This window comes from Cyprinus carpio, chromosome A7 (assembly GCF_018340385.1).
Source record: "Cyprinus carpio isolate SPL01 chromosome A7, ASM1834038v1, whole genome shotgun sequence".
NCBI classification, from domain to species: domain Eukaryota; kingdom Metazoa; phylum Chordata; class Actinopteri; order Cypriniformes; family Cyprinidae; genus Cyprinus; species Cyprinus carpio.
In genome coordinates, this window is record NC_056578.1 from 15,554,314 (window position 1) to 15,581,534 (window position 27,221).

General features: G+C 38.3%; 1 protein-coding gene across 1 annotated transcript; it reads left to right on the forward strand.

Moving 5' to 3' along the window:
- Positions 1-1,584: 1,584 nt before the first annotated feature.
- On the forward strand, positions 1,585-26,817 carry LOC109092783 (zonadhesin-like). The gene is given in 68 exon segments (XM_042759903.1): positions 1,585-1,701; positions 2,264-2,289; positions 2,985-3,128; positions 3,360-3,625; positions 4,041-4,125; positions 4,210-4,359; positions 4,460-4,624; positions 4,854-4,954; positions 5,110-5,188; positions 5,306-5,668; positions 5,761-5,954; positions 6,040-6,184; positions 6,382-6,626; positions 6,766-6,914; positions 7,007-7,135; positions 7,230-7,368; positions 7,464-7,605; positions 7,749-7,945; positions 8,044-8,182; positions 8,300-8,416; positions 8,581-8,705; positions 9,042-9,187; positions 9,394-9,537; positions 9,650-9,757; positions 9,958-10,127; positions 10,511-10,713; positions 10,808-10,949; positions 11,284-11,477; positions 11,572-11,716; positions 11,914-12,158; positions 12,298-12,446; positions 12,540-12,668; positions 12,763-12,901; positions 12,997-13,138; positions 13,282-13,478; positions 13,577-13,715; positions 13,834-13,950; positions 14,158-14,282; positions 14,619-14,761; positions 14,958-15,104; positions 15,225-15,332; positions 15,512-15,681; positions 16,050-16,252; positions 17,353-17,494; positions 17,635-17,882; positions 17,968-18,145; positions 18,257-18,365; positions 18,492-18,586; positions 19,163-19,339; positions 19,682-19,884; positions 20,048-20,192; positions 20,308-20,549; positions 20,762-20,926; positions 21,148-21,275; positions 21,457-21,728; positions 22,002-22,210; positions 22,879-23,023; positions 23,320-23,567; positions 23,711-23,840; positions 23,963-24,162; positions 24,256-24,416; positions 24,607-24,737; positions 24,900-25,102; positions 25,208-25,343; positions 25,808-25,951; positions 26,086-26,176; positions 26,327-26,379; positions 26,488-26,817. Coding segments are annotated over 68 exon segments (10,611 nt in total). The 5' UTR covers positions 1,585-1,627; the 3' UTR covers positions 26,565-26,817.
- Positions 26,818-27,221: the final 404 nt, after the last annotated feature.

Here is a 27,221-nt window from a genome sequence, read left to right on the forward strand (position 1 = left end):
AAAACTAAAACTGTTTTCATGATAAGGTTAAGTATAACCTTATTGTAAAGTGTCATCTAACCATCATATCAACTGAATTACACTCATTGGTCATGTCCATACATCAATACAGGTCTAATATACTGTTGCAGTTTTTCCAAACTTCTTCCTTGTATGATTCTAATACCATTAACGTCCAACACTTTTACGTTCAAAATGATGCATCAACCATGCAAAACAGATGCAAAGGTTTCAGTTGTACAACAACATTTCACATTTGAAACTTGGGAAGAGCAGAGAAAAAGAGCATAACTTCTTCAAGCCAAAACTAAATCCCTTTATTAAAGCAAGCATCTTTAAACAAACAGTTCTATATTTAACAGCTGAAGTTTTCATTCAGAAATGACAAAACTGCTCATTTTCATCGGGACTCTGGAGGCTATATCTCGTATTCAAATGATTCACTAACACTTTACAGTAAAGTCATTAACAAACATAAAATGCTTAACATATCAGTATGCACATTCAAATCTGTTAAACATTATGTAATATGATGTGTGTTATTGGTGTACTAATCAAAGTATACATTTTTTATTTATATGATATTCAAATGATCCATTGAAGAATGTGAAGAAAAAAAAGCTTGAAATGATCATTTTTATTGTAAGTTTAGCTTGGGCCAAATGCTTTAGAATAATTTAAGAGGGGGCTGACCTCTACTCATATAGCTTCAGTGGTTCACAGTCCTGGGCTGGACCTGATTTGGAATATCATACACAGGGAGCCTCTTTTTACAGGGATTATAAACATACATGTGTTATCAGAAAACAGGGTGGAATCTCAGTTACACATGGAGTAATTTACATTAGTTCTGGTCGCAAGCCAAGAAAAAACTTCACATCAGAAGTAATAGTTGTAAGCACTGATTCATTTTCTTAATAAGAATAATTACCTCAGTGAAAAATGATGCTTTTTCGATGTTGCTAACTTGCTTCTGTTACTGGAAAACAGAAAAATCTTTTGTTATACAGTGATGAAAAACTAAACTAAAATGCATTTATTTTAGATTATTTTACAAGATACTCAACAACATAATTAAGATACCAACAAACAAAAAAGCTCAATATTGATCTCCCAGGATGACTTCTGACTGGTCTGGCCTCCTTTGACGCATAACAATTCATTGAAATTATGGACTGCTTATTCTATTAAAAAAAAAAAATGCCCTGTATTTTCAATATTTTTAATTTGGATTTTAACAACATCAGCAATGAATTCCTGGTACTATTCAGACTAGTAAAAAATAATTGTAAAAAAAAAGCATAATAAACCATATGGGGATTTCTGATTTAAGAGGTCGATTCAAAGGTCTGTGTACTGGGTGGGCTGAATTTCACTGCATCTTCTGATAAATGTTACCACCCATAAGAGAACAGTGGGAACACACCCTGGTCCTATCACGAACAGTTACTGATTCACTAAACCGGTTTTGCAAAGCTATGTAAAATAATATTCATGAAAGTGATAAAAATGATACACACCTTCTCATGCCCTGCCTCAATGGCCATGCATCAAACGACCCTTTATAAACCCAAACAGGTTTCTTGTTTCTGTCTCAGTGAACCTTACACCATCCGTTAATCCAGACATGGGACATCTGGAGTTAATACTAGTACTAACATGGATAATAGGTTGCTTTACCATAGACAACAACACAAATAGGTGAGATGCTCATACTTATTTAGCAATTTGGTTTAATGTTTCAGTAGTAATATGAATTTAAATCTAATTTAGCTTTAATTAAGTACAAGATTCAGTAAAAGATTAGATTGTAGAATATACTAGCAAAATGATGTAGCCTGCAATGTGTACATTTTTATATGTATAATATGCAAATACATATTATAAATAAATATATATTATAAATATTCATATCTATACAATGTACATGATTTGCATCAGGTATTTAAATAGAGCCACACGTTTCTAACAATTAGTTATATGAAAACAGGTAAGTGTAAAATCATATCAGAGTTTTGCCTTTTCTTAATTTTATACAAAACACTATTGTACTGCCAAGGCATTAATTGTCACTTCCTTACAGTTTTTAGAGTTTCCTTACGGATGATGATTACTATTATGTAATTTAGTTACACTAGTTTTATGCCTTTGTAGATAGAAATTCTTAAGTGATTATGCAGCCAATCTTATACTTAACAAGCATAGTAAAATATATCCAGCTTCTTTATCTTTTTTCCTGCTTTCTTATATTCTGTTTTTACAGATATGACGTGACAGAGAGAGATGCTGGTAAGAAATGTATCATGTAAAATGCAATATGGATAATGATTAACTAGGGAATTAGTACTATTGCAAAATTTATATATATATATATATATATATATATATATATATATATATATATATATATATATATATATATATATATATATATATATATATATATATATATATATATATATATAAATTTCTTTTTCAAATATTAAGTAACATTTTAATATAAATAAATTACTACAATACAACTAAGAACTACTATTATCATTTTCTACATATATGTGCAAAGACTATTATCATGTCTGTCTTATACTAATGAATATTGGGCAAAAAATAAAATAATACCTTCCTTGACATTGCACAAAGTGTTCATGCTTGCAATCAGGCAAGGACACATATGATTACAAAATGACATGAGAACTGGTTGTAAACGGGTGGAGTACGGTAGGCCCCCATAAAGCATATCTAAGGTCCATGTCCATTACCAACACATAATAAACATAAAGTGCATTTATTGCATTGTACCACTGGAAGATGATGCACATAAAAAATGTCAGCATTACTCATTCCTCATTTTAGGACTGGTATTGTTTTAAGAGCATATGCTTAAATAAGTAATCCAAAGTCAACTGGGATTCTTAATATAGTAAATTCTAGACAATTTCTACCAATGAAAACTGAAACGTCATGTTTTTCAATCTTTTAAGCAGTGCTGGGCTCCTGTGATTTCAACAAAAATGAAGAACCTTTCTGCGACTTCCAACAAGACTCTGCAGATAATGGTGACTGGACACGTCACACTGGACCCACCCCAACCCCAGGCACTGGACCTGATGGAGACTATCCGGATGGAAGTGAGTATGAACACCAAACCAACAAAAAACAATCCAGTGATCAGTCAATGAACTGAAGATGCATAATGCAAAACTGAATATTACTGAAATTACGGCAACCACAAATGTTTACAAAATTACAGTATACTGATTGAAGGGACATGTACCATAAGATGTTTTGTCAAGCAACCTATAAAATTATGAACTTTTTTTTTCTTGCTCTCATTAAATTGAACCCTTTCCACCCCATAGCTGGCTTTTACATATATCATGAGGCTGACAACTCCATAAATGGACAGAACATACGCCTTCTCAGCCCAGTTATTAGTAGTGGACCTTCTGAGATCTGTGTACAGTTCAACTACTACATGTATGGCTCTGACAGTGGTAACACCCTGACTGTGTTGGCCAAACGTCCTCGCTCTGAGGAACAAATGTGGCAAAAAACTGGGATACAAAGCCCATCATGGCTTGGAGCCTCTGTCACAGTGCCCATACCAGCAGGACAGACTGCTCAGGTAAATGGGTCTGCTTTCAAACAGTAAAAGATTGTCACTAGTGCTAATTCAAGTGTTTGTGTAAGGCTATAGATGTGTCATTTGTTCTTCTATAGTTCTAACATGCATTTTTAAATGAAATACATATGGGTACAGATTTGTCATACCTAAATTGCCTCTAAATTGCCTTAAAAAGTGCCAGAATATCATGGCCTTTATAGGAGACTTATTCAGTTTCAGTGTGTTTATGGCAAAAGGCAAAATGTTATGCATTATAGTATGTCTAATCTATATAGGCCTTTTTTCAGCATCAGTTTAAAAAATCGATGTTACCAAGACAAAGAACAACTTTTGATGACAGAATGAACCTTGTGACTCTTACAGTGTGACAGAAAATCCCCTGTCAGTAAGTTTTAATGTCATTTTTCTCTTCTAGATTGTCTTTCAAGCTATGCGTGGGTTCTCTTCATCATGTGACACTGCCCTGGATAACATTGTCATCACCGAGGGAGCCTGTGCTGGTACTTTATATTTTACCTTTATTGCATGTTACAAAGATATACATTAATAATAATAATGATTTTATTGTATTTGATTTTATACAGGCTGCATAGCTGGGTGTGATTTTGATGATAATGATGAATGTGGCTGGAGAAATGAGATAACTAATCAAGAAATCTTTGGTTGGGAGCTTTGGACTGGACAGACAGATACACCAGGCACTGGCCCTAATGATGACTTCTCCAAACCAGGATGTGAGTCCAACATTCCATCCTGTCGTATTAATGATTTTAAGGATTGCTTTCAGTCCTCTTCACATTCCCTATTTTCTCAAACTGTTTCTTTCCAATGCAGTGGGGTTGTACCTGTTATTGGACTCCAGCTCAAGCATTGAAGGAGAATTTGCACAGCTCTGGAGCCCCTCTGCCTCAGCCTCTGGTTGCCTACAGCTGGACTTCCATTACTACATGTATGGCAGTGCTGCCAACATGGAGCTTAATGTCCATGCAGTCACCACCGGTAAGAGTAACAAGCCTACAGTCGTTCTATAGAGTGAAGATTTAGAGAGTTTATTAAAACATCTGTAGGTTCAAAGGACAATTATGAAATTAAAATTATGACATTAGGACCATGTTCACATATACACACAATGAATCAACATTCAAAAATTTTATTATACAGAAGAATTACTAAGATTTTGGCTTAGTTTTGTTTTATGATTTTTTTTATTTTATTTAATTTTTTTTAGATATGGTACTTGGAGACCCTATTTTCAGCCTCAAAGGAAATCAAGGTCAGGGCTGGAAGCCTGCAAGCATTCGCTACATTGGTTCAGCCGATTCAGTGGAGGTTCGTTTTATTCTATCAGTTAAAATTTTTTTTAATGAGCTTTTTATATTTTTTGACATTATGATCTGGCCCATTTTTTATAATGTAACTTAATTTATCATAAATATTGCCAAAGGTTCACATTTTTACATTGTAATTCACATTTTTCATTTCAGTTTGTAATTGTTGGTGTTTATGGTGAAACAGACAAGACAGATATTGCAATTGATAGTGTCTGCATTACCACTTGTACAGGTAGGTGGCAGACAATGTCATTAATGCTATTGTAAATCTAAAAGTACCAGCTGTCATATAATACATATTTTATGGATGATGTACAAGACTATTAATTGTTTTCATGCTTGATTTTAGCAACTCCAACAACACCTAAGCCATCCCCACCCCAACCCACTACACCTAAACCCACGACACCCCAACCCACTACACCTAAACCAACGACACCCCAACCCACTACACCTAAACCAACGACACCCCAACCCACTACACCTAAACCCACGACACCCCAACCCACTACACCTAAACCAACGACACCCCAACCCACTACACCTAAACCATCAACACCAGAACCCACTTCGCCTAAACCAACGACACCCCAACCCACTACACCTAAACCATCAACACCAGAACCCACTTCGCCTAAACCAACGACACCAGGTCCATCAACTCCTAAACCAACAACACCTAAGCCAACTACTCCAGCACCAACACCCCCAGGTAAGCTAAACTTGTTCTATTTTGATTAGAAACATTAATCAAAACATTATAACATTTGTATAGATAAACAAATCCTTTATGTCTTCCAACAGTGAACTGCCCTCCAGACTCTGAGTACATTGATTGTGGCCCGGCCTGTATTCCTTCATGCGCAGAACCCTCTACGAACTGCTCTGGTTCTTGCATCAGTGGCTGCTTCTGTAAACCAGGATTTGTTTTCCGTGGTCGGCGCTGTGTTCCTATTGAGCAGTGTGGCTGTCTGGATGAAGAAAACAATTACTTTGAGGTACAAGAGTTGTCATTGCTGTGAGTGTTTTCAGTTTTGGGACCTTTGTTTTGCTCTAAAAATCTTGGTCTGTATTTACACTCAGCCCGGTGAGATCATATTTGGAGATGGCTGTTCTAAGCTGTGTCGCTGTGCTGGCAACTACACTTTCGACTGTGTGGACAACACCTGTGACCCTGTGACAGAAGAATGTCGGGAGGTTGGTGGAGTGCATGGCTGCTACCCTAAAGGTATTACAGAAAGCCACAACAATCTTCTCTTAATCTGCAATTATTTTTATGGATAAGATATCAGTTTACAGGTTATCTATGAATACCCTCAAACAACATGCTAACTTCCAAACACAAAGCCATTTTATACAATCTTCTACTTTAAGCACTTTTGTTTGAACTTATATCTTTGACACCAAGGGATTTTTCACTCACAGGAACCTCCACCTGTATTGCTTCTGGTGACCCCCATTACAACACCTTTGATAACCGGCGCTATGACTTCATGGGAAACTGTTCTTACCTGATGTCCGAGCCTTGTAACAGCACAGACGTGCCTTACTTCGCTGTATACACAGACAATGAGAATCGCTACAACAATCCTCATATCAGCTATGTAAAAGCAGTCCATGTCCATGCGCTGGGAGTCATAGTGTCCATTCTGAAAGGAGGTATTGTGCAGGTACGAGAAAAGAACATCATTTTCAATATCAATGATTTATACACTATCAAATATACAATAGTATTCATGTACATATTCTTTGTACATCTAATTTAGAGGCACATTCAAATTTACATTTATGTTTTCTGACTTTTCTCAGGTCAATGGTACCAATGTGAACATTCCTCTGAGTCCTGTCAGTGGTGTTGATATTTTTATGTCTGGCAAGCACTACACAGTGGCCTTAAACTTTGGGGTAACTGTACGTTACGATGGAAACCACTATATGGACATTAAAGTTATCAAGGAGTGAGTGTGTTTCTTAGAAAGGTTTTTTAATAACATCTTTTTAAACTTGATTCACTTTTGAATATCTCTACATGCCTGCAACCATTTTACAGCTATGAGGACAAACTTTGTGGGCTGTGTGGAGACTACAACGGAGACTCTAAGGATGACTTCCAGACCCCATCTGGTGAACTGGTCCAAAGCCCCAATGACTTTGGCCACAGCTGGAACATAGACCCTGAGTAAGGCACTATGCAAGGCACATGCTGTTACAACTAAAATCCTTATCTTTATTAACTCAGATCATAGAGAACTCACCTCTGATTCCACCTTCAGGTGTAACAAGCCAGAGGTTGGCCCATCCCCAGGGTGTACAGATGCTGAGCAGGACTTGTATGAAGGCCCTGCTTACTGTGGTATCATATTGGACAGCAATGGCCCATTTGCTGCTTGCCATCCAAAAGTCAACCCCAATGTGAGTGAAATCAAATCTGTTAATTTGAAATGCTTTTGAATCTGAATGCTTAATCAAACAACAGATATTTACAGATCTTAACCCTGTGTGTATAGGGTTTCTTCCAAGACTGCTTGTTTGATGTTTGTGAGCTGGATGGTGCTCATCCTGCATTGTGTGAAGCAATAGAGTCATACGTCAATGAATGTCAGGACCGTGGCGTCACAATTGGACCCTGGAGAAACAGCACCTTCTGTCGTATGTCTGAAAAATACATATTCCTTAACCATGAACTCCGACAAAAAATACTGACATGAATGGCTTGTCCTATTTCTCGTACTATCAAATAGAGCAAAGTCGTAAAATTATGATTAGCACTAACACACATTCTTCCTCTCCAGCTCTGAAATGCCCATCCAACAGTCACTTTGAGTCATGTGCACCAGTTTGCCAGCCTTCCTGCAATCCAGTTCCACCAAGTCAGTGCACCGGGCCTTGCTCTGAAGGATGTGTTTGTGACCCTGGATATATCCTCAGTGCTGGCCAGTGCGTGAAAGAAGATACATGTGGTTGCAGCTATAATGGAAATTATTATAAGGTGAGGAAATTGAATGTGGTATCATTTAGGACAGAAATGGTTTGTTTTAGTCAATCAACTAGTATTTTTCATGACTTTCCCTCTCTCTGTGGTTTTAGCCAGGTGAAGAGTTCTTCACTAAGGACTGTGCGCTGCTGTGTAAGTGCAACCCCCCATTTGTTACCTGTAATGCTGCTGACTGCCCACCAATGGAACAATGTGGAGTACAGGATGGCGTAATTGGGTGTTACCCACAAGGTGAGTATACTTAATATACAATATTTCTAACATACATTTTTAAGCACATTCTTGAGCACGTAAATGTTTAATGAATTGAAAAAAAAAAAATATATATCTCTTTTCTCAATCCCCCAGAATCTCAAGACTGTATTATCTCTGGTGATCCTCATTATAACACCTTTGATGGCAAATACTACACCTACATGGGCACTTGCACCTACACTCTGGCCCGTACCTGCAAAAACAACACTGGTAAGCAATGACCAAGATAGGGTACAAAGATCCACAACTACAGTAGCAATGAGTTTACTGTTGATTTAATGTGCTTAACATATCCCTGAAATAAACTTCAAACATTTTAAGAGTTAAAAGAATTATACAGCTTTAAAATAACAATACTTTACTCTCTTCTGTAGGCCCCTGGTTCTCCATTGAGGGTAAGAATGAAGAGAGAGGAGTTTCTGGCGTTTCTTACCTGAGGAAACTCTATGTGACTGTTGATGGCATCACAGTGACAATGATGAAAGATAGGAAAATTCTGGTCAGTGTCCACAGCACCTGCCTTCATTAAAGCACCACTGAAGCCATTCTGTAGTCTTGAAATCATGAATTGAGCTTTTAAGTAAACGACTACAATATATTTAAGTCTCTCTGGGATTTAATCCTTGAGATTAAACAAATGAACATAATAGTTTTTATCAAATATTTTCTTTTAGTTGTTCCTAATCTGTTCATAGTCAGATCCCTCTGTCCATTTTTTAGTTTTCCAATAATATTCAAGTCAATAAAGCAAAAGAAATAAAATCTTAGTTCCTCTTGTTTAATTTAACATTAGCCTTCAATCCACCTCTGGTTTATCTCTCTTCCACACACTCAGGTGAATGGACTCAGGGTGTCTCTCCCTCACTCCCCATCTCCGCTCATTTCACTGTCTGCTGCTGGACAATATGTAATCCTCACAACTCCGTTCGGCCTGAAGGTGCAGTGGGACGGCAATCATTACGCCAAGATCTCTGTTCCCAGGTACTTAAACTATGAAAACATCCTGACTGAAAAGTATGCATCATTCTGACCTGAAGCATTTGACAGGAAACATTAAGAACCACAATGATTGTTAAGGGTTGCAGATCTTAAGTAAATCCTGTAAAAAAAATCAAAAAGCTTCTCTGGGAAAATTAATATCTTTACATTAATATCTCTTTTTGCTCCTCTCTCACTCATTTTATCAGTTCGTATTATGACCAGATGTGTGGCCTGTGTGGGGACTATGATGGAAACCCCAATAATGATTACACTAAGCCAGATGGCTCCCAAACCGACAGCTCAAATCAGTTTGGTGACAGCTGGCAAACTGATGAGGATGAGGATGCAACGTCAGTACCTTTCACTCTTCTTCATCATCAAACAATTTTTTTAGGATTAGGGCAACTTCCTATGCTCAATAATGCCGGTGTTTATCAGTGCAGATCTGTGTTGTGTTTTCAGGTGCAAGCCTGACCCCGGCCCTCAACCACCCTGCGATCCTGTGCTGGAGGGTGTCGTGTCAAACCCAGAGAACTGTGGGAGAATAACTGACACAAATGGAGCATTTAGGTTTGGACTTAAACTATGACATTTTCTGCTAAAAATAATGTTGAATCATTCAATTTGAAATTAATCAGCATGGTTTATAACAAATATGTCTGTTTTATTATTCATTCCATTTCTAACACGAGAAAGACTATTAGAAAGACTTTTGAAAAACTTTTAGTGCTTAATCATTGCACACTTTCTCTCATATTTGCTCCTCACAGGGACTGCATAAAGGTGGTGGACCCGTTGCCTTTCTTCCAGAGCTGTGTGTTTGATATGTGCCGTTATCAGGGGCTGCAGCAGGTCCTTTGTGACCAGCTCCAGGCTTACACTGATGCTTGCCTGAGTGCAGGTGCTCCTGTCCATCAGTGGAGGGAGCCAGACTTCTGTCGTGAGTCATTCTCTCATTTATTGTATCATACTGCATAAGGAGTAGGGTTTGAGAAACGGTTTGAGAATATAATAATAAAGCAGTAAAAAAACTGGCATCTTACATCCATGCAAGAATCACATTTCACAGCTCCCCTTAACACACAATATAAATTATCGAAGTGAATGAAGAGGTTAGAATAGCACAGATACACTTGTTTCAGCTTTAGCCTTATTATTTTTTATTATTTATGGGGTTTTTATGCATTTAATGGCCAGGGCAGTGAAGACACAAATTACATCACAGAGGGACAGGGACATAAGAAAGGGACACTATAGTCCAAACTGCACCCCCACTTCAGCCTTCTCCATCATTTAATGATGTTTTCCTTAATTTTTCTACAGCTCTGGAATGCCCTCCAAACAGTCATTACTCCATGTGTGTGAGCTCCTGTCCGGAGACATGTCTGGGTATCAGTGGACCCCCGGGCTGCAGTGAGAAGTGTGTAGAAGGCTGTGAGTGTGACCCTGGCTTCATCCTCAGTGACAACAAATGTGTTCCTGTTAAAGACTGCGGCTGTGTGGACTCCTCAGGCTCCTACCATCCAGTGAGTTTAACACCAAGGCTGACTGATGTAACATTGTCAAAACTTTGATTTAAACATTTATAAAAAAAAGTCAAAAATGTCTATTGATATTTAGGTAAATGAGAGCTGGTATCTGGAGGGCTGTAAACAGAAGTGTACATGTGAGGGTGGAGGAAATATTCACTGTTATGACACCAACTGTCCTCCTAATGAGAGCTGCCAACTTCAAGATGGAGACTATGTCTGCAAACCAAGCGGTAAAAATTATAGTACTGGTTTATACATGATAAAGTTTTGAGCACATGTACTGGTACATTTACAAATCTTATCATATCATGAATATACACACATGCAGATAAACAAACCAGTTGGCAATCCTGACAGAACTAGAGCTTATCTTCCTGAATTGTACTCCTTCATTTATATCCTTCTCTTTAAATATAATAACTTTTCTGTCTCTGGTGACCCTCAATACCTCTTTTGATAAAGTACATCACTTGAGTACCTGCACATGAGTATTTGCTGCTACACTATCAAGAAGTTACAACATATGTATAGGTACTGTAAGCAACTCTTCTTGTCTTCCAACAGTGAACTGCCCTCCAGACTCTGAGTACATTGATTGTGGCCCGGCCTGTATTCCTTCATGCGCAGAACCCTCTACTAACTGCTCTGGTTCTTGCATCAGTGGCTGCTTCTGTAAACCAGGATTTGTTTTCCGTGGCCGGCGCTGTGTTCCTATTGAGCAGTGTGGCTGTCTGGATGAAGAAAACAATTACTTTGAGGTACAAGAGTTGTCATTGCTGTAAGGCTGCATTTTTACCAAGTTTTGGGACCTAAGCTTTTGCTCTAAAAATCTTGGTCTGTATTTACACTCAGCCCGGTGAGATCATATTTGGAGATGGCTGTTCTAAGCTGTGTCGCTGTGCTGGCAACTACATTTTCGACTGTGTGGACAACACCTGTGACCCTGTGACAGAAGAATGTCGGGAGGTTGGTGGAGTGCATGGCTGCTACCCTAAAGGTATTACAGAAAGCCACAACAATCTTCCCTTAATCTACAATTATTTTTACGGACAAGCTTTCAGTTTACAGGTTATCTATGAATACCCTCAAACAACATGCTAACTTCCAAACACAAAGCCATTTTATACAATCTTCTACTTTAAGCACTTTTGTTTGAACTTATATCTTTGACACCAAGGGATTTTTCACTCACAGGAACCTCCACCTGTATTGCTTCTGGTGACCCCCATTACAACACCTTTGATAACCGGCGCTATGACTTCATGGGAAACTGTTCTTACCTGATGTCCGAGCCTTGTAACAGCACAGACGTGCCTTACTTCGCTGTATACACAGACAATGAGAATCGCTACAACAATCCTCATATCAGCTATGTAAAAGCAGTCCATGTCCATGCGCTGGGAGTCATAGTGTCCATTCTGAAAGGAGGTATTGTGCAGGTACGAGAAAAGAACATCATTTTCAATAATAATGACTTATACACTATCATGTATACAATAGTATTCGTGTACATATTCTTTGTACATCTAATTTAGAGGCACATTCAAATTTACATTTATGTTTTCTGACTTTTCTCAGGTCAATGGTACCAATGTGAACATTCCTCTGAGTCCTGTCAGTGGTGTTGATATTTTTATGTCTGGCAAGCACTACACAGTGGCCTTGAACTTTGGGGTAACTGTACGTTACGATGGAAACCACTATATGGACATTAAAGTTATCAAGGAGTGAGTATGTTTCTTAGAAAGGTTTTCTTAATAACATCTTTTTAAACTTGATTCACTTTTGAATATCTCTACATGCCTGCAACTATTTTACAGCTATGAGGACAAACTTTGTGGGCTGTGTGGAGACTACAACGGAGACTCTAAGGATGACTTCCAGACCCCATCTGGTGAACTGGTCCAAAGCCCCAATGACTTTGGCCACAGCTGGAACATAGACCCTGAGTAAGGCACTATGCAAGGCACATGCTGTTACAACTAAAATCCTTATCTCTATTAACTCAGATCATAGAGAACTCACCTCTGATTCCACCTTCAGGTGTAACAAGCCAGAGGTTGGCCCAACCCCAGGGTGTACAGATGCTGAACAGGACTTGTATGAAGGCCCTGCTTACTGTGGTATCATATTGGACAGCAATGGCCCATTTGCTGCTTGCCATCCAAAAGTCAACCCCAATGTGAGTGAAATCAAATCTGTTAATTTGAAATGCTTTTGAATCTGAATGCTTAATCAAACAACAGATATTTACAGATCTTAACCCTGTGTGTATAGGGTTTCTTCCAAGACTGCTTGTTTGATGTTTGTGAGCTGGATGGTGCTCATTCTGCATTGTGTGAAGCAATAGAGTCATACGTCAATGAATGTCAGGACCGTGGCGTCACAATTGGACCCTGGAGAAACAGCACCTTCTGTCGTATGTCTGAAAAATACATATTCCTTAACCATGAACTCCGACAAAAAATACTGACATGAATGGCTTGTCCTATTTCTCGTACTATCAAATAGAGCAAAGTCGCAAAATTATGATTAGCACTAACACACATTCTTCCTCTCCAGCTCTGAAATGCCCATCCAACAGTCACTTTGAGTCATGTGCACCAGTTTGCCAGCCTTCCTGCAATCCAGTTCCACCAAGTCAGTGCACCGGGCCTTGCTCTGAAGGATGTGTTTGTGACCCTGGATATATCCTCAGTGCTGGCCAGTGCGTGAAAGAAGATACATGTGGTTGCAGCTATAATGGAAATTATTATAAGGTGAGGAAATTGAATGTGGTATCATTTAGGACAGAAATGGTTTGTTTTAGTCAATCAACTAGTATTTTTCATGACTTTCCCGCTCTCTGTGGTTTTAGCCAGGTGAAGAGTTCTTCACTAAGGACTGTGCGCTGCTGTGTAAGTGCAACCCCCCATTTGTTACCTGTAATGCTGCTGACTGCCCACCAATGGAACAATGTGGAGTACAGGATGGCGTAATTGGGTGTTACCCACAAGGTGAGTATACTAAATATACAATATTTCTAACATACATTTTTAAGCACATTCTTGAGCACGTAAATGTTTGATGAATTGAAAAAAAAATATATATATATCTCTTTTCTCAATCCCCCAGAATCTCAAGACTGTATTATCTCTGGTGATCCTCATTATAACACCTTTGATGGCAAATACTACAGCTACATGGGCACTTGCACCTACACTCTGGCCCGTACCTGCAAAAACAACACTGGTAAGCAGTGACCAAAGCCAACTATCCACTACCAGCAGTAACATTTCAGTGCTTTTTATGAAGTCACAATCTATTGTATACTTACTATTGATTAGATGAACATTAAATGTTCCACAAATTAACTTAAAAAGTGATTTCAGATAAGAATATACATGCACAGCTTTAAAAATAACTTCATTATCACTTCACACTATCTTGGGACTGCAGGCCCCTGGTTCTCCATTGAGGGTAAGAATGAGGAGAGAGGCATTTCTGGCGTTTCTTACCTGAGGAAACTGTACGTGACTGTTGATGGCATCACAGTGACAATGATGAAAAACAGGAGAACTCTGGTCAGTATCCACAGCTGCTTCCTTCATTAAACCATCATTGAAGTCATTCTGTAATCTTGATATCAAGGATTGAGATTTTTAGTAAATGGACACAATATATTTTAGTCTCTCTTAGATTATAATCTCTGGGATTATGTTATGGACACAATAGTTTTGAGACATAACTCTTATTTTTTAGTTGTTTCTCTAATCTGTTCATAGTCAGATCCCAGCCAAGAATAATCTTGCTTTTAAAGAAAAAAAATCATTAGCCTTCAATCCACCTCTGGATTTTTAAAGAAAAAAAATCATTAGCCTTCAATCCACCTCTGGTTTATCTCTCTTCCACACACTCAGGTGAATGGACTCAGGGTGTCTCTCCCTCACTCCCCATCTCCGCTCATTTCACTGTCTGCTGCATGTAATCCTCACAACCCCACAACTCCTTAAGGCCCAAAGGTACAGCAACAATTAAACCAATACCCCAATACCCATCTAAACATAAAAAGAAAAACCCAAAAACCCAACACATGAACAGTAAACACAATTATATAAATCACTATTTGGCAGAAAATACTAAGACCCACATTGATTAAGGGTTGTAGATCTTCAGTAAAATCTGCAAAAGAAAATTCAAAAAGCATCTCAGGGGAAGTGAATGTATTTACATTAATCTCTTTTTGTTTCTCATTTTATCAGTTCGTATTATGACCAGATGTGTGGCCTGTGTGGGGACTATGATGGAAACCCCAATAATGATTACACTAAGCCAGATGGCTCCCAAACCGACAGCTCAAGTCAGTTTGGTGACAGCTGGCAAACTGATGAGGATGAGGATGCAACGTCAGTAACTTTTACTCTTCATATTACAAAAACACAACAACAAGCACAACAAAATAAATAATATTATGAATCCAAAAATACTCAATCACTCCATTAATAATGACGATGTTGTGTTTTCAGGTGCAAGCCTGACCCCGGCCCTCAACCACCCTGCGATCCTGTGCTGGAGGGCGTCGTGTCAAACCCAGAGAACTGTGGGAGAATAACTGACACAAATGGAGCATTTAGGTTAGGACTTACCAAACTATGACATTTTCTGCTAAAAATAATGTTGAATCATTTAATTTGAAATTAATCAGCATGGTTTATAACAAATATGTGTGTTCTATTATTCATTCCATTTCTAACACGAGAAATACTATTAAAAAGACTTTTGAAAAACTTTCTCTCATATTTGCTCCTCACAGGGACTGCATAAAGGTGGTGGACCCGTTGCCTTTCTTCCAGAGCTGTGTGTTTGATATGTGCCGTTATCAGGGGCTGCAGCAGGTCCTTTGTGACCAGCTCCAGGCTTACACTGATGCTTGCCTGAGTGCAGGTGCTCCTGTCCATCAGTGGAGGGAGCCAGACTTCTGTCGTGAGTCATTCTCTCATTTATTGTATCATACTGCATCAGGTGTAGGGTTTGAGAAATGGTTTGAGAATATAATAAAGCAGCAAAATTTGATGTCTTACATCTATTCAAGAATCACATTTCACATTCCCAGTGACAAGCCTGCTTTCAGCTCACTCTAATGCAGTGAATGCAGTTCAGAAGGTTAGAATAGGAAAGCTAGAGTTGAACAATTACTTTAACTTTAGCCTTTTTGTTTTTATTATTTATGAGCTTGTATGCCTTTAATGGCCAAGGCAGAGAAGACAGGAATGCCATCACAGAAAGACAGGTACCTATGTCTTGGAAACTTATTTTCATAATTTAATGCTGTTTTCGCCATTTTTCTACAGCTCTGGAATGCCCTCCAAACAGTCATTACTCCATGTGTGTGAGCTCCTGTCCGGAGACATGTCTGGGTATCAGTGGACCCCCGGGCTGCAGTGAGAAGTGTGTAGAAGGCTGTGAGTGTGACCCTGGCTTCATCCTCAGTGACAACAAATGTGTTCCTGTTAAAGACTGCGGCTGTGTGGACTCCTCAGGCTCCTACCATCCAGTGAGTTTAACACCAAGGCTTACCCATGCAGTTCTGGGGCCGTAGGCACAAATATGAAAATGAGGCCCCTGGAGTAAATATTGTGGAAGTTTTAATGAAAAATATCCAAAGAACCACTGCAAACACAACGAGTAAACTAAAAACACACATTCCTGTTCATGACGTTATCCATTATTTTAGCTTTTGTAGTTCACCTAAATAGCACTTTGACGAATAAATGATTAAAGATTAAAGTAGGAAACTGAGTATAGTTTATACCTTTTCACTCTATTCTTTAGGCCTGTTGTCTAAGTTTGTCATTCTTGCGAGAAAATGACAAGCATGCTGTCTGTCATCCAAAAATGCTTTAAACACTACACAGCAAAAGCACCAACTCAAATAGCTAAACAACAAGCTTTTCCATGATTTACTTTTTGTGTTTCTGTCGAACGTGAGCACTTTGAACAATCTGGGGATCTACTGTTATAAACGCGGTACTCGGGTTCCCCGCAATGCACCGCGGCGTGAATACATTTTATGCAAAATAATTTACTTTAATATTTATTGTTTTACAGTTTGCTACTTCATTTGTGTTGTTGTTGTTGTGTTTCACTTTGAGATAGTTTGTTGCTTTCAGTTATTTGTTATGTAGTTATTCTGAGCTCATATTTTAGCAACTTTTTATGCTTGATTCTCATTAATGTGATTTATGTGTTAAATGTTTATTTACTTATTTAGCTATAAAAATAATAAAATTGTATGGTTATATCGGACAAATTAATATAAAGGATAACCAAACATTCATCAACTTTATATTTTATTACAATTGTTGAGTTAAATAAAATGCTTTATTAAATCCCTGCACAAAGCGACATGACAATTGTCGCCACCTACTGGACTAATGAGTCTCTGAACGAATCAATGCATGAATCTTTTAGTAGACAGATTTAAATTAGTCGAGTCACTGAGATAAATCAAAACCCATGCTAGTAGCGTCTATATCACCTATTGCTTAAAACACAAAATGCATAATTTTTATAATGTGTTAATGTTTAAAAATAGGAGAAGTGTGCTTGACTTGTGGATTTCTAACACATTCACATCAATGTGGCCATATTTAGGTAAATGAGAGCTGGTATCTGGAGGGCTGTTCACAGAAGTGCACATGTGAGGGTGGAGGAAATATTCAGTGTTACAACACCAGCTGTCTTCCTACTGAGAGCTGCCAACTTCAAGATGGAGACTATGTCTGCAAACCACTTGGTAACAAATATAAACTAGTTTACACGTAGTATAGTTTTTAGCATCTTATCACATAAAAAAAACATGCAGTTCTGCACAAACCGGTTACACACATAGAACTAAACTTTTATCTCTCCAATTTTTATCTCTTTCTGTTTTAGGTACAGGAATTTGCTCAGTTTCTGGTGACCCTCATTATAACACCTTTGATGATAAAGTACATCACTTCATGGGTGCCTGTTCCTACACTCTCACAAAGCCCTGTAATGAGACCTCCGGCTTGCCATACTTTTCTGTGGAGACACAGAACGAGCACAGAGACAATAATAAGAAAGTATCTTATGTAAGATCTGTCATCATCAATGTGCATGACACAAAAGTCATTTTGGACAAGGGTCGCAAAGTTCAGGTAAGGGATATTTCTAAGATTTGTGAGACGTAAATAACACATTACAGGAGATCAGAACAGCAGTCTATTCATGTACATCCTGCAGGTGAATGGAGTTCAGGTCACTGTGCCTGTCACACTTTCAAATGGTATTAAGATCTTCCTAAGCGGCAAATTTGTGGTGCTCGAGACAGACTTCGGATTGCGTGTCCGTTTTGATGGAAACCATCATGCAGATGTCACCTTGCCTTCCTCCTACAGTGGACTGTTATGTGGACTCTGTGGTAAGGACAGCAAATTCAGTTATCTAACTAACTGATGGAGATTCAAGAGCTACTTTATACTGCTACTAACCAAAGTTTGATGTCAGTCATTTTAATAATAATATTTTACAGGAAATTATAATGATAATCCCAATGATGACAACATCAAGTCAGATGGAATGCCAACAGACAGCACCAATGAGCTTGGAGAAAGCTGGCAGGTGCCAGACGACAGACCAGAGTAAGTAAAAGCATATTTAATTGTGCACTGCACCAGTAATAGTAAGATTTCATTAATTTTGTTTCTAAATATGCTCTTTTCATCGTTGAAGCTTTTATCATTCATGCCTGTTCCTATCTCGCACAGTTGTACTCATGGTGGAGGAGACATTGAATGTGATGACAAGATCCAGAATGAAGCACAGAAACCTACTAGCTGTGGCATGATCACCGACCCCAATGGTGGGACACACATGCATTTAAACATACATTTTAAAACGTTTTAATGATGAGGTCACTGAAAAAAATACATTATAAGCTTTATCACAATTAGAAATTTGTGTTCTTTTATTTTTATAGGTGTTTTTATTTTACTTGCCTAATTTTATTTATTTCTTTTTATCCTCATACAATTTCAGATCAGCATATTTTTATACAGGATGTAATAATTGAATATTCTTTTGGGGCTTAGCATCACATTTCTTAATTTTTATTCAACATTTTCATTTGTAAATGATATTCCACCTTATTTTTTTCTTAATGAATTAATTAGAATAAATCATATTTATGTTAGAAAGCATGATTATTTGCCTGCTTTGGGTGGTTTGACTACAATCATTGCAATACATTTTGAATTAAATATTACAAATGACTTGAAGAGTTAATGGTAAACGTACAAGAGGTCTCATTTTACTTTATTTATGACTTTATTCCAGCACATCTGTTCATTGGATTGAGCTTCGCAGTTTTATAAAGCTGTTCTATGACACAACACCTGTTTTATGAACCATTAAAGCCTACTTATCACCCTTTTCCCAGGAATCTTCAAGCCATGTCATGCAGTGGTGCCTCCTGGTCCTTACTTTGAGAACTGTGTGTTTGATCAGTGTGGCACTGGTGGTGCAACAGTGGCACTGTGCCAAGCTATTCAAAGCTATGCTGACCTGTGCGCTCAAGCCGGGGTGCCAATTAACTGGAGGAATAACACCTTCTGCCGTAAGTGTTTGAGCCCGGCAGACATTCTGTAATGTGCCCTTAAAACCTGCAGTTAACGCTATCCTGGTAACCTTTTTAAGACTCAGACTTTGTAGTATGCATGCTTCAGTTAGGGAGTGATCAGTGAGTGCCGTTTGTATTTTTGTGTTTCTAAATTAGCTGTGCTAAAACAGTTGTACTTTTATGTTTCTCTGTCTCTGCCCATAGTTTCTCATCCATCCTTCTCTTTTTTTTCTAACTCTGTTCATTCATTTTTTCATTTGTTTTTCAATCATTTCATTTCTCTTCTGACACATTGCAGTGGTTCATTTAACACCACTCCTTTATTTCTATTTCTTCCAGCTATTAAATGTCCGGTTGGTAGTCATTATGAGCCGTGCGGTTCAGCCTGTCCAGCCAGTTGTCAGGACCCTGGATCTGAAGGCACCTGTTCTGAGCCCTGTGTTGAGGGATGTGTGTGTGACCCTGGTTTTGTCCTCAGTGGGGACAAATGTGTGCCCTTCAGCGAGTGTGGTTGCACTGACAGAGACAACAACTACAGACCTGTGAGTTCTTCAGAAGACTGAATGAAACTTTTGTACAAATTAAACAAATTTCAGTTCACAATATGAATAGAGGTGTAGTTTAATTATGCAGGTTTTAATTTCTAGTTTAGGCTAAGTCCCTTTATGCATTTCATTTATTAATGTACATCTGTGTGATTTTCAGGTTGGAGACAGCTGGTTCACAAAAGATGATTGCACAGAGCGCTGTATTTGTTCACCTTTCAATACAGTGACATGCGAGGCATGGCAATGTGGTCCCGCTCAGGAATGTAAGGTCAATGAGGGTGAACTGGGCTGTGTGAACACAGGTACATGCTCTTTATATGTCTTCTGTCTATCTATCTTTTATGTGTCTGTTTATTTATTTATGTGTCTTTTTATCAGTCTCTCTGTCTGACACATGCTAATTGACCTTCTTTGCAGGAGTGGGCATTTGCCACATTGCTGGTGATCCTCACTACTACACTTTTGATGGCATCATGCACACCTACATGGGTACCTGCACTTACACGCTGGTGGCGATATGCGATACCTCTATGGTGACACCCTTCACCATTGTGGCCAAGAACGAAGAACGCGGCCAACCAGAAGCTTCGTATGTTCGCTCTGTGACCGTCTACCTGCCCACTGCCAACATCACCATCAGCAAGAGTGGAAGAGTACTGGTGAGAGCTCGAAAAGATAGGAAGAAGTGATGCAGTAGTGGTTTTGACTAGGCTGCATTTGCATGTCTTCTTCTGATTAGACATCATGAATAGGCATATAGCAGTGAAATATTGCATTATATCATAGATAAGATCCTAAACAACAGTTATTCAGTGATATGACTGTGCTAAATCTCTGGCTTGTACACATATCTGTCCTCTCCACCGACTAGGTGAATGAACGCAGGATAAAAACCCCTTACGACATCAGTTCAGCCAAGGCACGGGTGTTCACTAGTGGAGTTAACACCATACTAGACACTGACTTTGGCCTGATTGTGAAGTTTGATGGAGTGCACCATATCGAAATCACAGTCCCTGGAGACTATTTCAACAAGGTATAAAACTACACAGAAACATATCTAGAGCATAACCCTACCTGATATTTGTTGTAAATGTAGTCTTTTGATACAAATGTTTGATTAGTAAACCAGTTTCTTTTTTTCTTTTTTGTTTGTCCAAATGTCTGAATTCAGAATCAGATTTTGATCAAATCTTCCTTACACATATCACTCACTGAAACTTTTTTTTTTCCCGTAACTCAACTTTCTTTTTATAGGTGTGTGGAATGTGTGGTAACTACAATGGAGATTCCTCTGATGACAACTTGATGCCTGACGGCAAACCAGCCAAAGATGCCATTGAACTTGGCGACAGCTGGAAGGCAGAGGGAGACAGTGATCCTGGGTGAGTGTTAAATTATTTGCTTCCTCTAAATACCTCTCCATAATTCAGAAATAAACAAACCTTGATATATAGCAGCATTATAGATGCACTTTTGGTGCTTATGAAATTGAGCCAATCATGGTGAAAAATCAGTACAGTTTCTTCTCTTTTGTTCATCCATGCCTCGTTCCTCCATCCGCAGATGTCAACCTGATCCACGGCCAGATGACAAACCCAACTGCGACGAGAATGAGGAAGAAATCTACAAGTCACAGTGTGCGGCGTCTATCCTGTCCGATCTCTTCAAGCCCTGTCACTCTCTCATTCCTCCAGAATCTTTCCTGGGGAACTGCGTCTATGACATGTGTGAATATGATGGCATGCAGTCGACTCTGTGCGATAACATTGACGCTTACGCTCAGGCCTGTCATAGCGCTGGAGTCACGATCAGCTGGAGAAACACCACCTTCTGTCGTAAGTGAATGATGAAGAGATGTGCTGAGAATGGGAATGTGCGGAGGATGAATAATGTGGCTAGAATTGTAACGATTAAAAGAGCAGAACTTTGATGCTGAATAAATTAAGCATTTATGAGATTCTTCACTGATAACCTCTAGGCTATACATAAATATTAATTCATTTCTATGCATATTTTGAAGGAAGAAATGGCCTGTGAGTGTGTCAGAGAATCATTGTCATTCAAATCCAGTGCATCTAACTTCTTTCCTTTGTGTTTTTTCTTTCCAGCTCTCCCATGTCCACCAAACAGTCACTATTCTGACTGCACAGCACCATGTCCTCCCACTTGTGCCGATCTCTTCCCCATATTCTGCCCATTACCACCCAATAGCTGTGTAGAGGGCTGCCAGTGCAATGGAGGTTTTGTGCTAAGTGATGGCAAGTGTGTTCCCCTCTCAAGCTGTGGGTGTGTTGACAGCAATGGAGAGTATCATGATGTGAGTAAAGCTGCTAGATTTCCGTGACAGTTGACTGAAATATTTAAAGTTTTTTAAAAGAAATTTAAGATACTTTTATTCAGCTAGGAAACAACTAAAAGGTAAAAAATGATAGTAACACATTTATAATTTATAATGTTGCAGAAGATTTCTATTTCAAATAAATGCTGTTCTTTTGACCTTATATTGATCGAAGAATCCTGAAAAAAAAAGTATCATTTTTTTGGTAATAATAAGAAATGTTTGTTTGAGCATATCAGAATGATTTCTCAACGATCATGTGACAATGAAAACTGGAGTGATGGCTGCTGAAAAATTTAGCATTCACAAAAATTTATCACATTTTGAAATATGCTAAAATAGAAGTTATTGTCAATTGTTATAATATTTCATAGAATTACAACTTTCACTTTTTGATCAAATAAATGCAGCCTTGGAGAATATAAGAGACTTCTTTCTAAGATGTATAAATCTTACAGACCCCAAAGTTTTGAACACTAGTCTGTCTATTAAAGACTTATGATTTTTAACTCATTATTGAAATCATTTTCTACGTACATGAATTATGGCAAAAACATTATACAGTATTAGAAAAAGGTGCTGTAAAGATGGCCGTGCTTTCATTTTTTGTCACAAAATGTTATAATACTGCCTGGTATAAATTTTAGGTGGGAGATTCGTGGATAACTGACCACTGCGAACAGAGGTGCAGCTGCAGCCTTGGAGGAGTGCTGTCCTGCACGTCCTTTGAATGCAACGACAACTCAATCTGTGATCTTGACAGCAATGGAGACCGTTACTGCAAACCTGAGAGTGAGTTTAGGACAGTTTTACTGTAAATAAAGTCAGTTTACTTAATTCAGACCACCAGAGCAACCAAAAATTTGTATTTATTATACATGAATGACCAAAAATTTGCAACTTTTTTACACATTTTATCTCAGTAAGGACTACTTCATGTTTCACATCTTAAAGTTTTTGGGGTTTAATGACTGTGTCTTGTGGGCATCTAAAGAAATGTAAATGTTTAACCCTTGAAGAAGGTTCAAAATCAGTCTTAATGTCCACCTCAGGAGTGAACTAAATTAAACCTCTTTTACTTTTCATAGAATTCGATGACTGCAGTATTGCTGGGGACCCTCACTATCGTACCTTTGACAACTACAATCACCACTACCAGGGAGCGTATACCTATGTATTAACTCAGACCAACAATCTGCCCAGCTCCCTCACCCCTTTCATAGTCCGCGGCAAAAACCAGCGGCAGGGAGGCATCAGCCGGGTGTCGCTTCTGCGCGAGGTCTATGTGGATGTGTACGGCATTACTGTTCGCATGCAACAGAACAAGAAAGTACTGGTGAGAGATTCATGGGACATGTAGTCAATCCTAATAGTTGTATCTAACAAACATTCAAACTACTACTTCATATGTGGACCACGCAATATACTGTAGTAAAATGACAATATCATGGATGTCTTTGCATTTTTTTTCTCTATCAGGTCAATGAAGAGAAAGTTGGTCTACCATTCAGTCCTGTACGTGGAGTTAACATAAAAACAAAGTCTCGCTTTGTGATGCTCACAACTGACTTTGGCCTTTCTGTGCGCTTTGATGGCAATACTCAAGCAGGTAGATCAAAACTTAAAGTCTGCATAATTTGTCATGGATTTTTTATGCACAACTTTGCATATGTTTTAAAGTATATAATAACAAAAACTCTCTCTTTCTCTCTCTTTTTTTTTCCCCTAAAGTGGTGACTCTGCCTAGTGTATACAGATCTCGTGTTCTCGGCCTTTGCGGTAATTATGATGGACAGACCAGTAATGAGTACACAAAACCAGACGGCACAGTTACCCGCAACCTTAATGAGTTTGGAGACAGCTGGAGAGTAACTGACAGACAGGCGGGTGTTCGTACCACATCCCTACCAAAGATGGTGCACCTACACAAGTACGGAAGAATGTTATGCATTATAAATCAACTGGGAAATTCTCATGTACTTCTCTCTAATCATAACATAAAAATCCTGTCTTCTTTACTGTAACGTGAAGTGGAGGCCGATCCAGATTCAGGGTTTGAGACGACGGGCTGCACAGATGCTCTGCTGAATGAGCTGAACGGGAAAAAAATGTGTGGGGCTCTCAGTGACCCTGATGGCCCTTTTGCTGCCTGTCATGCTGTGATCACTCCGAATGTCTTCCAGGAGTGAGTAATGTGTGCATGTGTTTGAGGGAATGTACACTCTAGGGACAAGTATTTGTTTACTTTCTGAGCTCAGAGAATAATGAAATGCAAAGTGGGTGTGTGTTGCGCTAACTATGTATAAGAGCTTGTGTATGCAGGAGTTGGTGTGGATGCACAGTCCTTCATGACCGTGTGTGTGTTTGCATTGCAGGGATTGTGTGTTTGACCTGTGTGCTGAACAGGGCAATGAAGAGCTGCGCTGTGAAAATTATGCTGTCTACGCTCGGGCTTGCCAAGATCAGGGTGTTAAACTAGGGCTGTGGAGAAAAGAACTGAATTGCGGTATGAAAAATAAAATCATTTACACAATGTAGACTTACGCAATGTAGACTTATGCAAAAATAATTAAATAAATATAAATGTTTAGATAGATAGATAGATAGATAGATTCATGTTTCTTCTTTTTTATTTTCTTTCCTGATTGTGTGTGTGTTTGTGATTTAGGTCTGCAGTGTGGGCCCAACAGCAACTACTCCAGCTGTATGACTCCATGCCCAGCGTCCTGCGCAGACCTGGCGGCTCCCTCTGAGTGTGAGCAAGTAGTGTGTGTGGAGGGATGTAACTGCGCCCCTGGCTTTGTCCTGAGCGACCAAGACTGCGTGCCTTACAGCGAGTGTGGATGCACTTACCTCGATCGCTACTATCTGGTGAGCCTTTTGATGCATGTAAAATACTACAGGTTAAGGGTTATGATGTCAAATGAACTGCACAAGTCTTGATGATCATGTTTCTCTGCACCCTTCCACACGCAGCTGAAGGAGACATTTGTGACAGAAGATTGTTCACAGAGTTGTGAATGTACTACCACTGGTGCTGTGTGTCAAACAAAGGGCTGTGGAGACACCGAGACCTGCACTGTGTACAACACCAAACGCGACTGTTATAAATGTGAGCTTTCAAACTCTTTGTATTATCACAAGATGTTCTCAAAATATATTTGATAAAAATATAATGCATAGCTTTTAGAGTTTTCTAGTCTGGAAACGATACAGAACTGGATATCATGTACTTACGTTATTATATTACTAAAGAAGCCCATTTCAGCAATGCAATAAAAAATAAGTTAGATTTTTTTTTTTATATAATTTATTAGAATTGTGAGATTTAGAAACTTTTTCTGAGTTTACATCTCACAATTTAGTTTTTTTTCCCCACAGAGTCCATGTTTTTTGTTTTTCTAACAGTTTTCTCCGAATTTTGAGAAAAAAAATTATAAGACAAAAACTGAGAATTGTAAGAAAAAGGTTTTTTTTTTTTTTTTTTTAATCGCTAAAACAAGCCTTCATATATTACAGATGCTGTGCATTATTAAATGCACTTATTTTTAACTTCTTTTGCCCTTTGTCTCTCAGTGAGTCCATGTTTGAGCTCGCCCTGTCAGAATGATGGGACCTGTGTGGAAATAGCAGATGGTTCTGGTTATACCTGCACTTGCTCTGAAGGTTTTGAGGGCGCAAACTGTGAGCTCTTTAAAATCCCCTCTGAGGGAGGCCTGGGTAAGTGAACGGGAACAGACTGTATTCATTCCTAATGCAAGATTCTTAATCTAACTAGTATTTGCACGCCTAAAAGTTAAAACATATATGCCAGCCATATGCAAAATAAATTTTTCCTGCTTGCTGTTTTATAGATCTAACCTCTATTATCTTGATTGGAGTCCTCGTGCCCCTTGGCGTCATCCTCATAGTCACAGCAACTGTGTGCATTTACAAGAAGTGCAGGTAAAGCCCATTTAAAGAATAAGGCAGATCTAAAGACACTGATCTTGAGATAAAGTCAAAAACTTTCCAAGCCTAGCATTCACTTGAAATAGTTTCAAACACTGTGGTTTTATAAGGTAAATTAATGATTGTTAATCCCTTTTTACACAGCCGCAAAAAGATGAATGATGAATCAAGTAGATTTGAGTTGAACAAAAAGACAGGTATGTGGTAACTGATTATTATACTTTTTTCTTTCTAAAAATAAAAAAACAACAACTATGAAATGTGTAATGTGTCTTGTAATTTGAGCATTCTAAATTTGTCCACAGATCAACCCTATGAAACTCTAGATGAGGATAAGAAGCAGGAAACAGACAACAGTGTGCTGAAGGCCACAACATTCTGAAGCGAAACCTCAGTTTTTTGACAACGATTTGCTGACAAGATTTTGTTTATATTTATTCACTTTAAATGTCTTTTTGAAATATGTGAACTAACTTGCAAAACCTGTTTATATTTTACTTTTTAAAATTTTTCCAGTAATGTATTTGTAAACTTTATTGTAATTTTTGGTGTTCGCTATGTTATGATTTGGGGAATGAGTGCAATTACCAAATGTCTATGAACATAGAACAATAAATTATATTTTCTTCTGAAAATAGTTTCTGTGCTTTATTTTTTATTATTTTAAAATAAATTAACAAAACAATTTATGCCCTAGCTGCTTTTATTTAACTTGTTCAACTGCGACAATCCAATAACCCACAACATTTTCAAGTGCAAAGCAGCAGTTCATAAAAGAGAAAAGTAAAAATTGTCTTGCTTGACCAGCTATCTAAATGATTGAGTTCCACAAGGACTGTCCTCCAGAAGAGCTTCTTGGTGGGTCTTGGCAATTCAGAAATGTCTGAAAGTCCAAACAAACAATACAATAGCAATACTCAACATATATTGCCTCAGCTCTGATACCTTTTGTATCAGAGGTAACTTCTAACCTCAAGCTATTTACACAGACTGGGAGTAAATCCAGTGGTTAGAGTTGCCAATTAACAATTTTTCTGTG